This window comes from Pectinophora gossypiella, chromosome Z (genome assembly GCF_024362695.1).
Source record: "Pectinophora gossypiella chromosome Z, ilPecGoss1.1, whole genome shotgun sequence".
NCBI classification, from domain to species: Eukaryota; Metazoa; Arthropoda; class Insecta; order Lepidoptera; family Gelechiidae; genus Pectinophora; species Pectinophora gossypiella.
In genome coordinates this window covers 5,522,511-5,541,409 of record NC_065433.1, presented here as the reverse complement: position 1 = coordinate 5,541,409, position 18,899 = coordinate 5,522,511, and the positions used below count along the sequence as shown (strand labels likewise).

General features: G+C 36.7%; 1 protein-coding gene across 1 annotated transcript; it reads right to left on the bottom strand.

Annotated features, from left to right (window-relative positions):
• Positions 1-15,298: 15,298 nt before the first annotated feature.
• LOC126380145 (uncharacterized) lies at positions 15,299-18,345 on the bottom strand. The gene is made up of 2 exons (XM_050029403.1): positions 18,270-18,345; positions 15,299-17,167 (listed from the first exon to the last, which is right to left on the bottom strand). Exons 1-2 carry the CDS (start codon positions 18,288-18,290, stop codon positions 16,277-16,279), a joined length of 912 nt encoding a protein of 303 aa, XP_049885360.1. The 5' UTR covers positions 18,291-18,345; the 3' UTR covers positions 15,299-16,276.
• Positions 18,346-18,899: the final 554 nt, after the last annotated feature.

Sequence of the window (18,899 nt, the reverse complement as noted above, 5' to 3'; positions counted from 1 at the left end):
ATAAAGTTTGTTTTTTTAAAGTAGGATCATCAGAAGATACTTAATATTATATGAAGTCAATATTATATTTTAGTTCTATCCGTCTTCTTAATCTTAAACCTTTGGGTATTTATTAATTACATGGAAGAAATTGCAACCTTAACAATAAGTCGGCACTTTTATTACTGTTTAATTGTAATCTTAGATTGAAATTATACAATAGAGAAAGTGATTGTTAGCAGATTTTTAACACTTTTAATGGGATAAAGATTGAAATCATGATGTATAGCGGGGAAACTGTGAGAATTTACCTTTCTTTTTTTTACATTTATCTACTTATATTATTATTCCAAAATTCATGTTCACCGTGTTATATTTATAGCAACGTTCAAACTGAGGCTTTTGCTCTTTTATTTTCACAGGCGTTGAGATAGTTATTCGTAAGCTTTACAGTAAATTTACAGTATAAGGCATTATTTTGTCTTGTTTCTCTGTTTCTTTTTTATTTATTTATCCAAGATTGTCACATTGTGTTGGGCTTTCCACATTTTCTTTCCTTATTTGTACCTCATTTCTTTGTTTGCCTTGAGGAAGAAACTTAAAATATGTGAAATTAAAAATAATAATTTAGCGATTAATATATTTTAAGATTTACATACGAGTAATTATACTGCGTTTAACTCGTCTAAGAATAAACGGATGTTTTATTAACATTAGCAATTTTATTTTATGAATAAAAGACTTTAATGTATAAAATTTAATGTCTGTGGATAAAACTGATACAAAAGCATAGAGCATTACTAACCACCGAAAAAAGGCGGAAATCTGTGTTTCTCTATGAAGAAACTAATGTCTAAGACAATTAGTCACTTGTCATTAAACAAATTATCACTGAATCCATGAATCATATGAAAGAGAATGTAATTCATTACATTATACACACATATTGTTCTATAGATAATGAACGATTATTTAAGTAATTGTAATTCTAAGAACGAAGGTTAGTTTGGTTTTGTTTAAAGTACTGTGTGCTAGTTCATTTTTGTAATTTTAAACGCTGCATAGTAACATATTTATACATCAGCAGCTGTATATTACTGCATTAAATTTTTAAATATTTCATTTCCAGGTACCCCTTCGCTATTGATAGACACAAAAACCGAGAAAAATGTAATACCATCTAAAAACAAACACAACAACATATTGCAAAACTTTTGGATAGCAGCGGAAATATTGGGATCTGTAATCACTGCATTTTTTTTATTCTTGGGGACAATTTGGTATGTAAATATAGATTACTCGTTTCTGTTCTCTGAACACCGCACAAAAACTGTGAATCCTGAGATGGTATGGTTTACTTCTGGAGTGGATGTAAATTTAAACAAGGAAATAAAATGCTTGAACGGATCAAAATATCTAAAGTGCCATGTGTTTTTGCAACAATCAAGACCCGAAAATCCTGGTGCATATCTGTTTTACGCTCCATATCTGCACACATTCCCGCTCCCTAGGGACAACAAAGTTCTGTGGGCTTTGCTTCATGACGAGTCACCTATCAACAATCTTGTCTTCATGCACGAGAAGGCATTGAATTTATTTAACTTTTCCGCTACATTCAGTAGAACTAGTGATGTCCCCTTTCCTCTAATGATGATGAAGGGGTTGAAATCATTAACAAGTACACGATATTATGTTCCGAATCAGAAGAAAAATGTCCATCGGGCTACTCTTGCCCCTGTTGTGTACTTGCAGTCTAATGTATATACTACAACCGAGAGACTGTCCTATGTACAACAATTGATGCAGTATATTCCGATAGATTCTTACGGAGCAAGCATACGTAACAAAATCTTGCCCATACATCAGATATACACGGATCCCTTACAGCATAGTTGGGATCCAGACACAGTTTACAAGAATTATCTATATGATCCCGAACTGCTACAGTTTATAGCACGATACAAGTTCATGGTGACCATAGAGAACGCAGTCTGTAATGATTATATCTCGGAAAAATTGTGGCGAGCGTTAGAACTGGGTGTGGTGCCTATTTACTTCGGCTCGCCGCTGGTCAGGGACTGGCTGCCGAACAACAAGTCGGCCATCTTGGTAACCGACTACGCGACGTCGGAGCTGCTCAGTCAGCACTTGTACCAACTTCTGCAAAACGATTCTGCCTACGAAGAATACCTGACACATAAAACTTTAGGGCAAATCTCCAATCAAAAGCTTATAAACGAAATCACTAAGAGACCGTATCAAAATAACTTCAACAAAATCGTGGAAAAGTTTGAGTGTTTTATATGTGAAAAGCTACATGCTAATAAAAGTGATGAAATTCATATGATGACGAGGAAACAATTTGACTGTCCGCCATCAGTGTCGGCGTTGTCGACCAAATTTGCTAACAGTACGTTCTGGCTGAACGCTATAAACGTTAGTTTACCAGCAGTAGAGACTTTATATGAGGAGATTTGGAATCCAGATCGCACTCCACGCATTTCTAGATCAAATTGGCGACCATATTGATGATAAGAAACAAGTTTGAGCCCCGGAACAGAGAATAGTTGGGTTTTATGCTGTCGGTTTTAAGATTTTTTTTTAAATATTGATAGTATAAATTATGTAATGCATATTTTCCTTAGTAAGTAATATTTATAAGATCTAATTTAATAGAACTTATAATTGCCTTGGCCTTTTTATTCCGGGGTCCGCTTATTTCGATAAAACAACATATACAGCAAATCTGCGGTACCTACTTAGTGACAATCAGCGAACCTTTCAAGTCAACGCAAAAATTCAGGCTAATTACAACAGTTACCATTAAAGTTCCCACTGCTAGAGTTATACTTACTTATTTAAAATTATTTTTTGCAAACTCACTGCTACAAATTACGCCCTTTCCGAGAAATGCAATTATATAACCGGTTGTGTAATCTGAGTTCGGGACTCGAACCCGAGACAATGTTGACGAGGTAATGATAATGTCTGTGTTATGCTTACGTTTGATATCCGTGCCAGAGATTCATAGTATGTCAAATTTCACTTTCTGAGATGAACTTTGTGGAGGGCACAGAACATTACGCGGACATTTGTTGTCGGTTTACGAATATTCGGTGAAGAGTGAGCGTGTACATACATACATAAACACACGCCCATTTCCCACCGGGGTAAGCAGAGACTATAGAATTCCATTTGCATTTGTTTGTGACCGTGTAGTGGTGTAGTAATGCGTTATCATTATAATACAGAAACTAATTAAAAACCTATAGGTACTACTGTTGCATCCGTATTTTTTTACGTAGATACGTGACTTTAGTTTTGCCGCAAATGGCATTAACTAATTGGCCGGACAAATGGGGAGCGCTAAGGGCTCTAACCCGCACAAAATTTAAGACAACAGACCTGAGGGTGCCCAGAGGATTCTCTTAATCTTCTTGTAGTGTGATAAGCTAAGAATTGGTGATAAAACTACTAATACAGCCAATCTATGAAATAATATCACAACACAAACTCTCGATTACATTTCCATCTGGACTAATCCGAGCTACATCCATCACAAGATGAACTAAGTAACCACGCCTCATCAAGCTTTTGTTAGACCAACATTCGTAATGCGTTTCTGTAGAATAATATTGGACCATGTTAGGTTGATACCAGGAGTTATAAGTAAGTATGTAAATAAAACATGTGATATTTCAGGATCTTGGTTAGTGGAATTCTGTGGTTGGTTTATACTAAAAAAAACTAATAACTTATGATTTTTTAGTTGGCAATGTTATCTCATAGTAAATTAAGACACTTATTATGATATTAATAACAACACTCACAACATTAACTCTATATAGATAGAAACCATAACCATTAATTGCTTAAAAAAGTAAAAATTATATTACCTATTAATAATAAAAAATATACTATTAATCCACACAATACACGGAAAAGTTACTAAGTATATAACTTAATTTTAAAAAAATCGGTTAGTTACTCTGCACCTTAACTGTTGCCTAAAACGGACAAAATTACTACTCAAATAAAACTTTACCTTATGGAGGAAAATTGCAGGAAACACTTCGATTGATGCAAGACATAACTGCACATAATTTGGACGTAAATTTAGATGTTTGTTTATCAGACATGAAACCACATTTCACAAAAATGTATTCCAATCGAGATTTGAATTGCAAAAGGTCGTTATTTGTACGAGAATCGTTGTGTACATACTTAATAATACGGTTTAAGATACTTTATTTTTTTACTTGGCTTGATGTAAATTTGGGCGGAAGGCAAGAGGGAAACCACTGCCCTATTTTCCCTAAAAAGTAGTATGGAGAGGAATGCTACGCCGACAAGAGCGTGGTTCTTAAATTAGTGATGAATGTAAATTTGCCGCAATTGACCGGACAAGTGGAGAGCGCTGTGGGCTCTCAACCGGAATTATTTTTTTTTTTGTAAAAAAAAAGTTTTATTGTTTTTTTATAAAATCTTCATGGCAAGATAATGTGGTAATGATGGAGTTCGAAACGGGTAGAAGAACCGAAAGTGTGTATGGATCGTAGTACCTAAGTGGAATCAACAAATGACTAATCTACGGCCGAAGCCAACCTCCTTCACGAAGGATCTGCTCACTGTCAAAATCAGAATCATTTTATTCAGTTTAAAGATATTTATTTCTTAATAACGACAGTTACAATGGCTTTTACTTAAGAAACAAGCGGTAGGTAAATTCGATTTTTTAGTTCGCTTACACTATGAGTATGTAGGTATGCATTTGCGTTTGATAGGTAAGTACAATTTTTAGAAACATCTGTTACCACAGTAAATATCAATAAAAACAAAAACACATTAAACTCACTTTTCCAGAATATAACTAGTTAATTTTGCCTTAAATGACCCAAAAGACTCAATACTTTTAATATTAGCAGGTAACATTGTAAGGTTGCACTCCCTGGTAGGTAAGCATAGTTTTACCGATGTTTGTACATGTCTTGGGCAGTACGAGGTAGCTGGCTCGACGGGTTCTATATCTGTGTGCGTGTCTTTGTTGTGTAAATGATATGGATGTATGAATGGATTTGTTGATGATTTTCATTCCATGTAATTATCATGAATAAACATTTTAAAACACTATTGAAACTACGTCATTTCGCAAGGTATTGCCTGGTTAGCTAAACTGTTTTTAAAAAAGCTAGACTGCCCTAGCCTATTGGGAAAGAATGAGATTACCTGTGTCTGCGCAAGAGTCTCGTTTGCAGAACACATTAATGCAGTGCTTCATAATCAGCAGGTTATTCCGCCCAGTGGGCGCGACGTAGCTACACGCCCAAACATACATAGATATAAATATAGAGTCTCAGAGAGTAGTTTATTATTTGTTAATTGAGGGAAAATCAGGTACGGAGTCAGGCAGTCACCCATACCTACTTGCATGGCTACCTGTTTGTACTTGCACGGGGTGTGAGTGACATCGTAACGAATACTGAGAGGGATGACTCAGCTCATTACTCTGAGTTAATATCAATTGGAATTTTCCATCGCAAAAGTATACAATTGAAAATAATTAAATAAAAAAAAAACATGAATTTTGCGATGGGAAATTCTAATTGATTTTAACACAGAATCATGGTCATCCTCCAATATGCCAATATTTAAAAGTAAATTAAAAAATTTCTTATTCACCATACCTTTTATTCAGTGAAAGAATATTTTTAATTTAAAGTCACACCCGTTTATTTAAATTAAGGTTAATTGTTTTTTGTGTATTTGAAATATCTATTGTTATTTTTTTTTTGAGACATTTATTAAAGATCGCATGTTCCTTTAATTATAAATTATTTAATATTAATATTCGCACGCTGTATGGTTGAGTGATGGACTTTTATATATTTAAGATCTTTTGTATCACTCTAGAGCGAATAAATTTTATTTCATTTTCATTTCCTCCTCAGTATTCGTTACGATGTCACTAACAGCCTGTATATCTATTACCGTCCGTCTGATAATTATGTCCCGAATGCGGACCTGTCCTCTATTGCATTACACGGTGATGCATCAGAACAATGGTGCTCTAAATGCTTTGTGACAAAGTAATATTATACATATAATAGAAAAACACATGAAACTCGCTAAATACTTTGCAAATATACTTATCTATATTTTTTTGTCGTGGTTTACGTGTTCGCCTGGATATTGACGATTCAAAGTGTAACTACCACCACACCTACCACACACTACCTACTGAATAAAGATAAATATTTTTGAATGCTTTTTTTTGTCTTCTTGGAAAAATACAGACAGTACAAGACTTATGCAAATTAATTTATTGGTTATAGAGATAAACCCTACCTACATACTCGTAGAATATAATATTCGTATTTTCATTCACCATTCTTACTTATTTTTAATAAAATAAATCATTTTTTTTTTACTTTTCTCCTATACCCATAGTAGTAAGATATTTACTTACTTAAAAAAACGCGTCATGTACTCGTAGCTAATTATTATTTTTTTCTAAGGGATTGCAAAGTCAATAAGTTCAATATCTGATCAATGAACAGGGTCCTGATAAATATTTTCTAGCTTCATAGTGGTGACGCCATGCAGATTTAAAAATGTTAAATTGACTTTTGATAAGTTTATAAATTGAGGAGCTCGGTGGCGCAGCGGTTAACGCGCTCGGTCTGCGATTGTTGAAGTTAAGCAACTTTCGCAAAGGCCGGTCATAGGATGGGTGACCACAAAATTGTTTTCATCTCGAGCTCCTCCGTGCTTCGGAAGGCACGTTAAGCCGTTGGTCCCGGCTGCATTAGCAGTCGGTAATAACCATCAATCCGCACTGGGCCCGCGTGATGGTTTAAGGCCCGATTTCCCTATCCGTCCATAGGGAAGGCCCGTGCCCCAGCAGTGGGGACGTTAATGGGCTGATGATGAAGTTTATCCATAATAGTTTAAATAGTAGTATGAAGTAATAGTAGTTTTAATTATGATAATAACCACGTAAACCTCAAACAAAGTTTATCCATGATTTTTTTAATAAATAATTCTGATTCTGAAAAGATACCAAAATGTTATTGTATTTTACGATTTAAATGTAATTAGTAATGTAAATGTAGGTAAATAATTGTATTTTTTTGTAATTGTAATATTGCTGTGTTGTATATTTGTGTGTTGTTATTGTAATTGTTGGATTGTAGTTAAGTATGTTTAACAGGCCCCAGGACGCTACCAGTACTGTGGAGTAATGTTTGCAGTGTAGTGATACACTGCACAGCCGATTATTAAAAGGTCATTTTAATTATCAATCTAACCGGGTTATGAACCTGTAACTTTCTCGAAGTACCTACCAATTACTTAACCAATCGCTACACCACTGATGTCATCAATATAACAACGCCATCAAATAATGTTAAACTCCACCATTTCCATACCTTTTGTGTACTTTGAATACTAATGGAGCGACTTCTGTAGGCGCGAATCGTATACTGACCCATACTAATAGCGTAATAATATGATGCTCTTGCGCAAATAATGTGGATTCTCCGATAGATGACGCAACGCACATTCTTTTAGATGAGTTCTAAGTTAAAAGATGTTTTAAAATAAAAAAATATTACTTACAAAGACAACGGCCCCCGTGGTCCAGTGGTTGAGCGTTGGGCTCACGATCCGGAGGTCCTGGGTTCGATTCCCGGTGGGGAAATATCACAAAAATTACTTTGTGGTCCCTAATTTGGTTAGGACAGTACAGGCTGATCACCTGATTGTTCGAAAGTAAGACGATCCGTGCTTCGGAAGGCACATTAAGCCGACTGATGTAAGTACGTAGTCGTTATATGAGTCATGTCAGGGGCCTTTGGCGGCTCAATAGTAACCCTGACACCAGGGTTGATGAGGTTGGTGATTCGCCTCACGACCCACACGATAGAAGAAGACTTACAAAGACAACCTTAACCCGTTCACTGTGTAAGAACTACATATGAGGCAGTAAATTTGAAACTCATACGTCCATGGGACACATTTTTTTGTCATAGTGTGTCTGTGTATAAAAATTCCAATAACATTACACGTAGGGGGTTGATATCTAATTCTAAGTTATACAGTGAACGTGTTAATTCGGAACCTCTCAAGAAGAAAACAAAAACATATTGAATTCTAACTTTCATCCATACAAAATAAAAACTAGACGAATTTAAAAAGTTTTAGCTAGCGTATCTCTTTTTGCTCCAACTCCTGGCGAGTGTCGTCTCATCAGTAAAGTTTTTTTTTTAACGTTAGGAAATGAAAATATTAGTTACAAAGACAACCTTTATTCGCAACGTCTCCGGAAGTAAACATAAAAATTATTTAATTCCGACTTTCTTCCATACAAAATAAAAACTTAACGAATTTAAAAAGGTTTATGAGTATATTTTAAGCTCACCAGGAGTTCGTGTAAAGTTTTTATTTTTCTTTAACGTTGGGAAGTGCATTACGCATACCACGCCGCCCGGGACGACGACATGGTTATGTGGGACTTCCCGGGTGGTTAATACACCCAGTATACCCACTAAAACCCAACGGTGTTCCTGTCTGCAAGTATCGTCCGTGTGTTGGTGAGTCGACCGTATATTAATTTCAATTCCTCTTTTACCCACAAAATGTTTTCACATTCTAAACCAAAATTGAAAAAAGGGGAAAACAATTGTTAACTTTGTGTTTCTTCTTAAAGTAATAAAACGTCGCTTATCGCTACCGCTTGTGCCTCTGGCATCAGCGCGGTCATCTGCGTGTACGCAGGTTCTATTCACGTTCGTTCTCACAATTTCTCTTGCAATTGACTGCGAACTCGGTCGACTAGAGATAATCTGTTTACGTAGTTGCTTCCAATGTTAGAACATAAAAATTCAAGCCCAATTTGGAAAATTTTGGGTAATTTTCTTTGGCTTTGTTTTTTAGAAGAAATGTAGAAATAGATGTAATGCATATTTATGCTAAACTTTAAAATAAGATTGGACTCTAGAGTCCTTCATTTTACAAGGTGATATTGGAACCCCTTTTAATGTAGAGACTTACGAAAAAAAAATAAGTATGATACGGGTGTATGTGGTAGAGTTCGAAGAGGAAGGCATACTCGTACATTCCGCGTTCAGATCCAAAGGCCAGGTCAAGAGTACTCTAAACCATGGAGCATGTATGAAGAATTTGATGAGGGTGGAAGATCACCATGAATTCCGTGGTCTCTACCTAATGATCTTACGTAAGTTTTTGACCATGGTCTGAGTCAGAAGGTTATGTCCTAAATGGTCATCTTGATGGACCATCAAATTAATAGACCATCGAAACCAGAACCTAATGCCTTCGCACTTGGCCGTCACATATAACAAGAAAGCCACGTGAGAGAAAGTATTGTTAATATACGTTCATCAGCCGCGTCATTTTCGTATCAAAAACTCGTGTTCCTGTACAATTACCAGACAAGATCCGAGTAGCTTTTAATTATTTCTTATCTAATAAGCGATAAGAATACAATAGAGTTGATAGCATAAGTTCCCGTCTTTTATGAGTACCGTCGCCTTGGCGGTCGTACCATTAATCATACATTTTATGTATTTGGGAATTCAACTTGAATACGGCCGGTTGCACTGTCTGACTTAATTGTTTTATCGTAAAAGCTGGTCTAGGAGTCGGTTGGCAGTTATGGTTTCTAATCAATAGAATTTAGATCGATTCATTGATTTAGGGCTAACATGTGAACGTGATAAAAAATTGTCACGGTCATTTTATCGATTCTGACTATATAATTATGTCGTTTTGTCGATTGCTGCTAACATGTGTACCCAAAAAGGTGTTCTGTCAAAATACGAACAAAATCACGTGCCACGCATGTTAGGGAAAGAAATAAACTTATCGATCTCGACTAGCCCAGCGTGCTGTATTTTTCACTACCATTTTCATGGCATTTGGTAAGTAAACGTGTCCTACCTTGCTCCACATTGTCCTTACCAATAGTTAAGATTATGGCCAACTGCAAAACCAGTTATAAAGTCTTGAGATTTAGGGGTGACATGTACGATAACAACTCCGCTAATAACAATATAGGTTCGACTAGATATGCGTATTTTTAAAAAGACTATGTGTTTTTTTTTTTTATTAGGCTAGTACCTTGGTACGAAATAAACGCAGATTCATCTACTTTGCCTTGGCAAAGTAGATGAATCTGCGTTTATTTCTTAATAAGCGATTGCCGCTAAGCTGACAGTAATCTAAGCTATGGAGTGGTCTGACCACTTGTTGCTTAGCAAGTGTAACCATGTTCAATCAACTTTATATACTTACCGTAATATGGTTCTATTTAAGTAATATATTATCATCTTCATTCATTACATAGGTGTGTTTATCATATCAAATCAAATTTATTTTATGTTACGCGTGGTACTATTTCCTTTATACATATCGTTAATTGAAGTGGATGAGAAGGAAAACATGTTTTATTATTTTAACTAAAGCTATTATTAAATCTTTCCACATTTAAAGACGGTTAGAGGACGGAAGTGTACTATTTTTTTGTAGGTATGCGATCACAAACTAGAACTTTACAAAACTATTCTTCCCTAAAATATTCTTGATCGTTGATCTGTAATCTACTGCACTAAACAGAGTTAGTGTAACCGTGCTAATAGCCTATTGTTCTCTATTATTTACCTCAATAAGCAAATAGCGTTGCCAGTTATAAGTACAAAGTCACATTAAGTAGCTTAGTTATAAAATGACTCATCTAACTAGCTGAACTTGTTACCTTTTTACATTACATAACATAGCATCCTCAACGGATGCAGAGACGGAGATGGGAGCAATCGGCGCGGCAATGCAGGAAGAAGGGGCAAGTCACAGGAGCTGTAACCTGGAAACTGACTTAGGGCGCCCTCTATTACATGGGACTTAAACATATAGGAGTGGGCCTATGTATCTGCTTACAGCCTACCCCTTTGGGGATACAGACGTGATGCTTTGTTGTGTTATGTTTAACATACGAAAGCGAAATATACATACATAAAAAACAAGCGCACGCGATCCCAAAACTTGTGGGAACTTGATCGGCTTCTATCGTGTAGGTTGTGAGGTGGAGTACAAACCTCAGCAACCCTGGTGTCAGGGTTACTATTGAGCGGCCAAAAGCCCCTGACATGGCTCACGTAACGACTACTTACTTACATCGGTAAGTAGTAACCGGGCCAACGTCTTAACGGCCTTCCGAAGCACGGATCATCTTACTTTCGGACAATCAGGGGATCAGCCTGTAATGTCCTAACCAAATTAGTGACCACAAAGTAATTTGTGTGATATGTCCCCGAATCGAATCCAGGACCTCCGGATCGTGAGCCCACTGCTCAACCACTGGACCACGGAGGTCGTTACCAAGTGTGGGCTGAGCCATAAGTAATCAATGACAAATTAAGATCACAGGTAACCTTATTCTAAAGAAAGAGATTTCCTTCAGCAGCATTATACCAAGTGTGTCAGTAAGTCGTTCTCAAGTGCTACCTGGGGGCATAGTAGTGCTTCAGCCAGGCCAAGACGAGCGCAGAGAAGCGCAAGGACAGGGCACTACCCGCCTTTTCTTCGATTTTTTGACGACGATCCTCATGTGACGTTTAACCTCCTCCAATAGGGATACGGTTGTGCGATTATTCTGCCTGTCTGTAATACAAATTAGGTATTTAAATATTACTTTTTTACATTTTGCTTCTCACAATGAGACCCAGTGTACGGCTGAAGGCGTTTCCCAACCTCCAAACTCTAATTAACCCATCAAGCAAATGGTTTTTAAGATTAATAATGCGCTGGCAAACAAAGAGAGCTCATCGTTTGCATAAGATGACCCGCCTTAGAAATCTGGATGCACTCTGAGCCTCACGACTGCACTTTCACTCTCTCAGAGACGACTCATGATACAATCTGATATCAAGTCTTTGTGGTACCGTAGTATTTTATTCTGTGCAGAGCGTAGTTTACAAAGGATTTACACTGGCTTCCTATCCGGTCAAGTAGTTAATGCCGTCGGCGGCAAAAACTGGCCTCCAAAACACTTTGAAAATATTAAGTCAAATTCAATTCAAATTCAAAAATATCTTTATTCAGTAGATAACATAGTTACACTTTGAATCGTCAATTCAACATAACGAACGTCTCATCCGCCTAAAACTACTGCAGCTTCTCACAACCTGTATAGCCGGGGAAAAGAAGCTGCAAGAAAAACCTCGGCACAGGGCCCTAGACGTTCTTTATTAAAAAAATTAAAATAAACATAAAATATTGGTATACAATTGAGTAATTTAGCTGCCTAATATCAGTTCTCAGACAGTTAATCCCATGCATTCATATCTTCTAAATAATCACTAACTTTATAATAACCTTTTTTTATTTTTTTAAACTTTTAAATTATTTTCTAAACTATAGAAATTAGAGATCGAAAATTGAAAAAACGTTTTGTAGATAATTTTAATTACAGGGTGTTCATTCATTCATTCATTCCTCAAGTGGAATTGTTCGCCGTAGTTTTGCAGGCCAGAGTACTCACTATACTTACCTGTTAGCAGGTAAGATAGATTCAATTTGTGTGTGCCATAATCCATACATAGGCGTATTGAGTTTTACTTATAACTTCACCTACCCCATAAGGAATTTCAGACGTGAGTTTATGTCATCATCTACCTACCCCGTTTTTCACAGGGTCCGTTCATACGTGAGTTTATGTCCTTATGAGTAATTAGTATGCTTTACAAGTGTAACGATATGTTTGACACCAATTGCAAGTCACTTACCATGTACACGTACGCACTATAATCGGCCGCTCGACTCCACGATCAAATCTGGTACAGACCACGTTATAGTGTAGTTATAGTTATGTAACTGGCTTTTCTATAAATTGCAAAACTTGTGAAACGCTATTCTTCTTGCGAGCTAAACAATGATAGTACCTGCTTCGTGATAATTACTACTCGTTGCCCCCTTTAAAGGGAATTGTAAAGCCCCATTCACAATGGATACGTGGGTGCAAGAGCGATATTATAAAGATTTATTCCACCATACCCGTGTGGCGTCGCTTCCAAAAATCGTAATGTTTATAGGTACTTACTTATTTATTTACAGTATTTTTGATAGCACAAACTTTACTCTCTGTATCGAATATGTCATTAATTTAGAAAAATTAAAAGTATTTCAGTTATGTCAGTTTGTACCTTTGCAAAAAAAGTATTTTTATTTACACGTATGATACAAAGTACTGATTTAGACGGACCTATTATCCCATACCGCTCCATCTTCTTCGTCTATCTATATTTTTTTGACGTGACTTATAATGCCGCATAGCTGGTCGGAGTTTCTTCCATCAAAGGCTTCATACGACTTCTGAAATACAATAATAATATCTTTCTTTTCACAACTAATATTCTAAACCAGTTTGATTGAAATTAAATTTTCTTTATATCTAGATACCTATCTAGATAAGCAATAAGCAGAAGAAGCACAAGTTTAGCTAGAGACGCTTTAATCACCTGATTAAAGCGTCTCTAGCTAAACTTGTGCTTACCGCGATATTTTTAGTCAACGCGGGTAAAATCGCGGACGAAAAGCTGTCGTGCATTTACGGAATTGTTTGCTTTTCCCGCGCATCTGCTCTTTTTATATTTTTTACCGACTTAAAAAAAGGAGGAGGTTCTCAATTCGACCGTATCTTTTGTCCGGCCAAGTAGTTAATACCATCTGCGACAAATCTACAATAAGTCACGTCAAAAAAGCTCTTTATATAGGTGTGCGAATAACAGTATTTTTTACGTGACTTATTGTAGGTTTGCCGCATGACATTTACTACTTAGCCGGACAAATGGGGAGCGCTGAAGGCTGTTACATGGTACAAAATTTAAGACAACTGGCCTGGCGGTGCCTTTGGGCGCGTAACTCGGAAAGAATTCATCGACTCTAGTAGGACGATAGCGATAAGCGCTGACAGAAATCGTCGGCCGGCTCGGTCGATAGCGGAGTCCTAAAGTCTTTGTTATTGCGAGCTGATTGTCCATCTCTATCGCCAGAGTAATCAGGTCGTCAGGACGAATAGCGGTAATTTACGGCTAGTCGGTGAATAGCTTCTACAAGAGTTATGCGCCATAATAGGGTACTCGACAACATAGTCAAATGAGATACTTTTTTGAAACGTGAAAACGAAAGTTTTCTTTGGAGTTTGTATAGAAATATTGTCCGTCCGTCATCAATAGGTAAAAGCGGTCAAACGTCGTACTCATTCTTACTTAATTTAGAAATAAAAATCGAAAATAAGTGGAAAAGTGAAATTATATTGATTTTTAATCATTTTAGACTGGCTTCTATTTTTAGATTCGCATTTTAATCATTTATCTTTTTATTTAATTTTTCATTCCAATGAAATGCATTTTCGGTGGTATGTGACCTAACCTATATTGGGTTGCTTTCCCTTCGCGCGTTGGAAGGTCAGACAGGCAGTCGCTTCTGTAAAATCCGGACATGTCAAGTCTTCAGGTTAGGTAAGCGGACCCCGTGAAAAACGGGATAATGCTAGGGAGATGATGATCTTTTTATTTATTGTTTACATAACTTCCAATACATACTTAGGTTCCCCAGTAGCGGGACTCTCGGACGTTGTGACGCATTGAGGCAAGGGGGTAGATTTTGCTTACGGATTTAAAAAAAGAAGTTGTATGTTCTGTAAAAATATGGACCTGTCAATAACTGTAGCTTAGGTTTTAGCTAGCTAATAGCTTGGTCAGTACGATGACATTAGAATGTGTTTTTTAATCTACCATTGCGCATTTCTTCCTCGCTGATATTAGGACTCGATGCTCTGATTACAATGTGAGTGTGGATTTTGATACCTGATGGTACAAAAAGGACCACCTGAATACCAGAACTATTGTGTCCTACAAAAATAAATTTCTCGCTAAGTACCTTAAAATTTCGTAAAGGCAAATAATATTGCATGGTTTTAAATAATATTTGTGTGACTTAGGTATGTTATGTGTAATTTCGAAAAATAAAAAAAATATATTGGTAAGTATCAAGAAATAAATATAATCGGGATGCATGTGCCCACTAGTGGGACGTATATTGGTAAAAGTAAAATAAATGAATAAAATAATGTTTCTCTTCTTTTTTTAAGTGAATAATGGTATTAATTCCGGCCAAGTAGCAAATGCCGTTTGCGGCAAATGTACAATAAGGCACGTCAAAAAAATATTACAATATTTAAAAAAAAAACTTAATTTCCCGAACGTATTATTAAATACTTGAAGAGGAAATAAATAAAAACCAATTTATTTTTAACGTGTATATTTGTAGAACTTACAAATTACTTTATAAACATAAAAACAATTGTACTTTTACATCGTCCGGTAACGAGCCTGAAACGTTTCGCCGCAGATCGTTACCTCTAATCTTTAGCCTCATGTTTTGGAATCAACAAGTCCGTCCTTTTATGTCTAGAACTTACATTCTTAGATGTCGAGTGTACCTTGTAATTTGTCAGAAAATGTTGACCCCAGATCCCGCTACTTATAAAAAATTCAAACACTTTTAAAGTATACATAACACTGGATTTTCTCGATGTAAAAACCCCTGGCAAAAATGTTTTTTTTTTATTAGTAGAGGGATTTTCAACCAAAACGGTAATGCATACACCTGTCGTTATAAACAGACGTACTCATTGCCGACTTGGTGCATTATGTTATGATTATATAGCCTCATTACGTATACTTTCGAAAAAAACAACGTTTAAACCTTGTGCCTTCACTGTCGACATGAATATGGCTAACATGAAAACAGGTGTTCATAATGGTAAAACTGATCGTACCCCCGCAAACTCTGGCACCATTTTATCAACATCTTATGTGATTCGCTAACAATGGACCAGAGGTTGCCGTAACTCAGTTAAGAAGTGAACTGTGATTGTTACATTCAAATTTGCGATAGGACCCCGCGATTATATGAACATTTGATAGTGGATGTTGACATTAAGTTCACTTCCTAAGGCGCACGCAAAGCCAAATACATTTCGCAATTTAAATTTTTCGAATTCGCTTGTTGCAGAAAAAGCATTCGCCTTCGCGTACGCCAAATACCATCCAAATAAATACTTACCGAATCGGTATACTGGCTCCATGAGTATTAACCGTAACATATTTACAAAAAAAAATAAGAAAATCTTGGTATCGAATGGTAACAATTAATTAACAAATGACTATGTTATTACGTTCCTATATATACAAAGATATGTCATGGTTCGTACCTAGTTTCAATCCCATCCGTGGTGTTCGTGGTGGATCGGTACCCAGACCTTCTGCCACACTGGTTTCCACACCTTCTTCCACGCTGGGACCTCTACTTCCTTCCAGACTGGCACTTGAACTTGCTTCCATTTCTCAATCCAGATCTTTTTCTGTACAGGTACCCAAACTTCTTTCTTAACTGTCTTCCAGATTTGAACCTTTTCTTCTACCCATTCCTTTTTCTTTTCGGTGGCCCACGCTTGTTTCTTCTCTGTCCTCCAGATCTGTTTCCATTCTTCCTTCCATTCCAGTTTCTTGTCAGTGACCCATTCTTGCTTTTCTACAGTCTTCCAAACTTTCTTCCACACTGGCTTCCAGATCATCTTCTTTCTCCAGAGGTCGTGGCTGGTGTATTCCCAACCGTGGTCATCTTTTCCTAGGTACTTTTCGCCAGGAACTCCCTCTTTAACCCAGGCCGGGACGTAGTTCTGCTTCCATTCGGGTACCTGTATGTGTTTGGTTACTGGAACTTGGATTTCTTTCCACACTGGTTTCCATACTTTCTTCCAGTCTGGCACTTGAACCTCTTTCCAGATCGGCACCTGGACTTCCTTCCAGATGGGCTTCTGAACTACTTTCCATGCAGGAACTTGTTCTTCTTTCCATTGTTGGACTTTTTCGGTTTTCCAGGCAGGGACTTTCTCTTTTTTCCACTCAGTTTTCCAAGCTAACTTCTTTTCTGTTTTCCATATTTGTTTCCATTCCTCTTTCCAGACGAGTTTTTTCTTCCAGACGCCCTCTGGCGGTGAGTCGTGCCAGCCTCCCGGAGAGCGTTTTTCCCTGGATAACTCCGAGGTATTAGCTTCCTCCTTGATGGGGACTGCTAGTGACACCGCGCAGGCGAGCGCCACACATATCTGCAACAGACAAAGACAATTATTACTTTACTGACAGTTTACTTAATGTTTACTTGCAGTATGTAAACTCTCTAATCTATAAATAAACTAAAAGATCTATTTACAGATTTTTTTCAGTCTCTATGAATTATTAATTAGCTCGTTAAGTATTTTGACGCTAAAATGTAAATAAGTTTCCGTACACCAAGCCACCGCGAGAGTAAATATGACACGGAACGACTTCGTTACGCTTTTCTTTCTTAGCGAGTAAAATAAATTGCGTTATTAGCACTTTTTAATATTCATTTATAATTATTTTATTTTTAAAACACGTATCGTTGTAATTAATCTAATGAGTTATTTTTTATGCCAGTAACGAGAGAGAGTATTTTTGAAATTGAAAGTTATTTTGTACTTATTTATTTTTTGTATTATTGAATTTTCCCTCCCCCCCCTCTCTATTTAAGAGCTGCGCTCTTGTCGGTGGAGTAACCGCCATTCCTCTCTTCTTCCCGCCAAAACCTTCACCTCCCGATACGACACGACCTGCACCTTCTCTTTTATTTGTTTCATAAATGTCAATGTAATTATTGAATTTTATGAGAGATAAATTAAATAAATAATATTCCGTATAAGTAATAAACTGCTGACAAAGCTTTCAGTCACCACTATTGTTTCAATATATTTTCTAAAAGCTTTAGAAAGATGCGTGTGCGCGTCGATGATTAATGACCGAGTTGTACCGCGTGACGGATACACTTCCTATTGAACCGTCGTTTGTTAAACTTTCAACTGAATAACAAAGGTTAACTAGGCGTTTCACATTTTAAATATAATAAAATTAATTGCTTTAATATAACTGTTTATGCACACGCGATGAAATCAATTTTAAATCTGGTGTTTATTTTTTTTACCGCGAATTTTTGAAAATCAACAGAATGTTTTATTTTTATTTAAAAAAGGTTATAACTGAGTTTATTTTTAGTAAGTAACCGCGTAAACCACATTATATTATTTTTTATTCCGAGCCGAAATATTCGATCACAATTCCAATTTCGAACATAAAACACAGGCGATGTTTTTAAAGGGCACTTTGTAATCACTATTCACACACAACACCCACCGTGATCGGCCACGTCCTCATTTCTCAGTGGTGAGCGCAGCGGACTGCCGTAACGTGCGCGCACGCCGTATTTATAAAACCGCCCCTCTCTTGCGCAGGACCACCGTCACCGAAGACTCGCGAATGTGTTTTTCCGTTGATGTAACAGGGGGTTGCGATCGATTAGATACTGTTTTGTAGTCAATGGGAAATTCGTGAGCTTTTACCGTTTCATGTTATTAAAATACGCCGAGTCAGTATTTGAGTGGCATATTGGTTCATAGTTCGTTAGACGTAATTAATTTTGATGTTATGTATTTTAATGATATTTTAATATTTAGGGTTATCATATAAAATTTCTTTAGGGCTATCTACAGCGTATATGTAAATACCGAAGCATGTACATTTAATGTTCGTATTAATCTTTATTCTGATCGCTCTTAGCGATAAGGCTGCCTTTGCCCACCTTAGAATTAGTTTATCCTGTAAATGTCTGTAAATTTGTGTGCAATAGAGTATTTTATTATGGTACGTCCTTTCCATATCTCGGGCCTATGGAGTTCCGGACTTATTATTAATCTAATTACTAATTTACTAACGGCCTCGGTGGTCCTGTGGTTGAGCGTTGTTGGGCTCACGATCCGGAGGCCC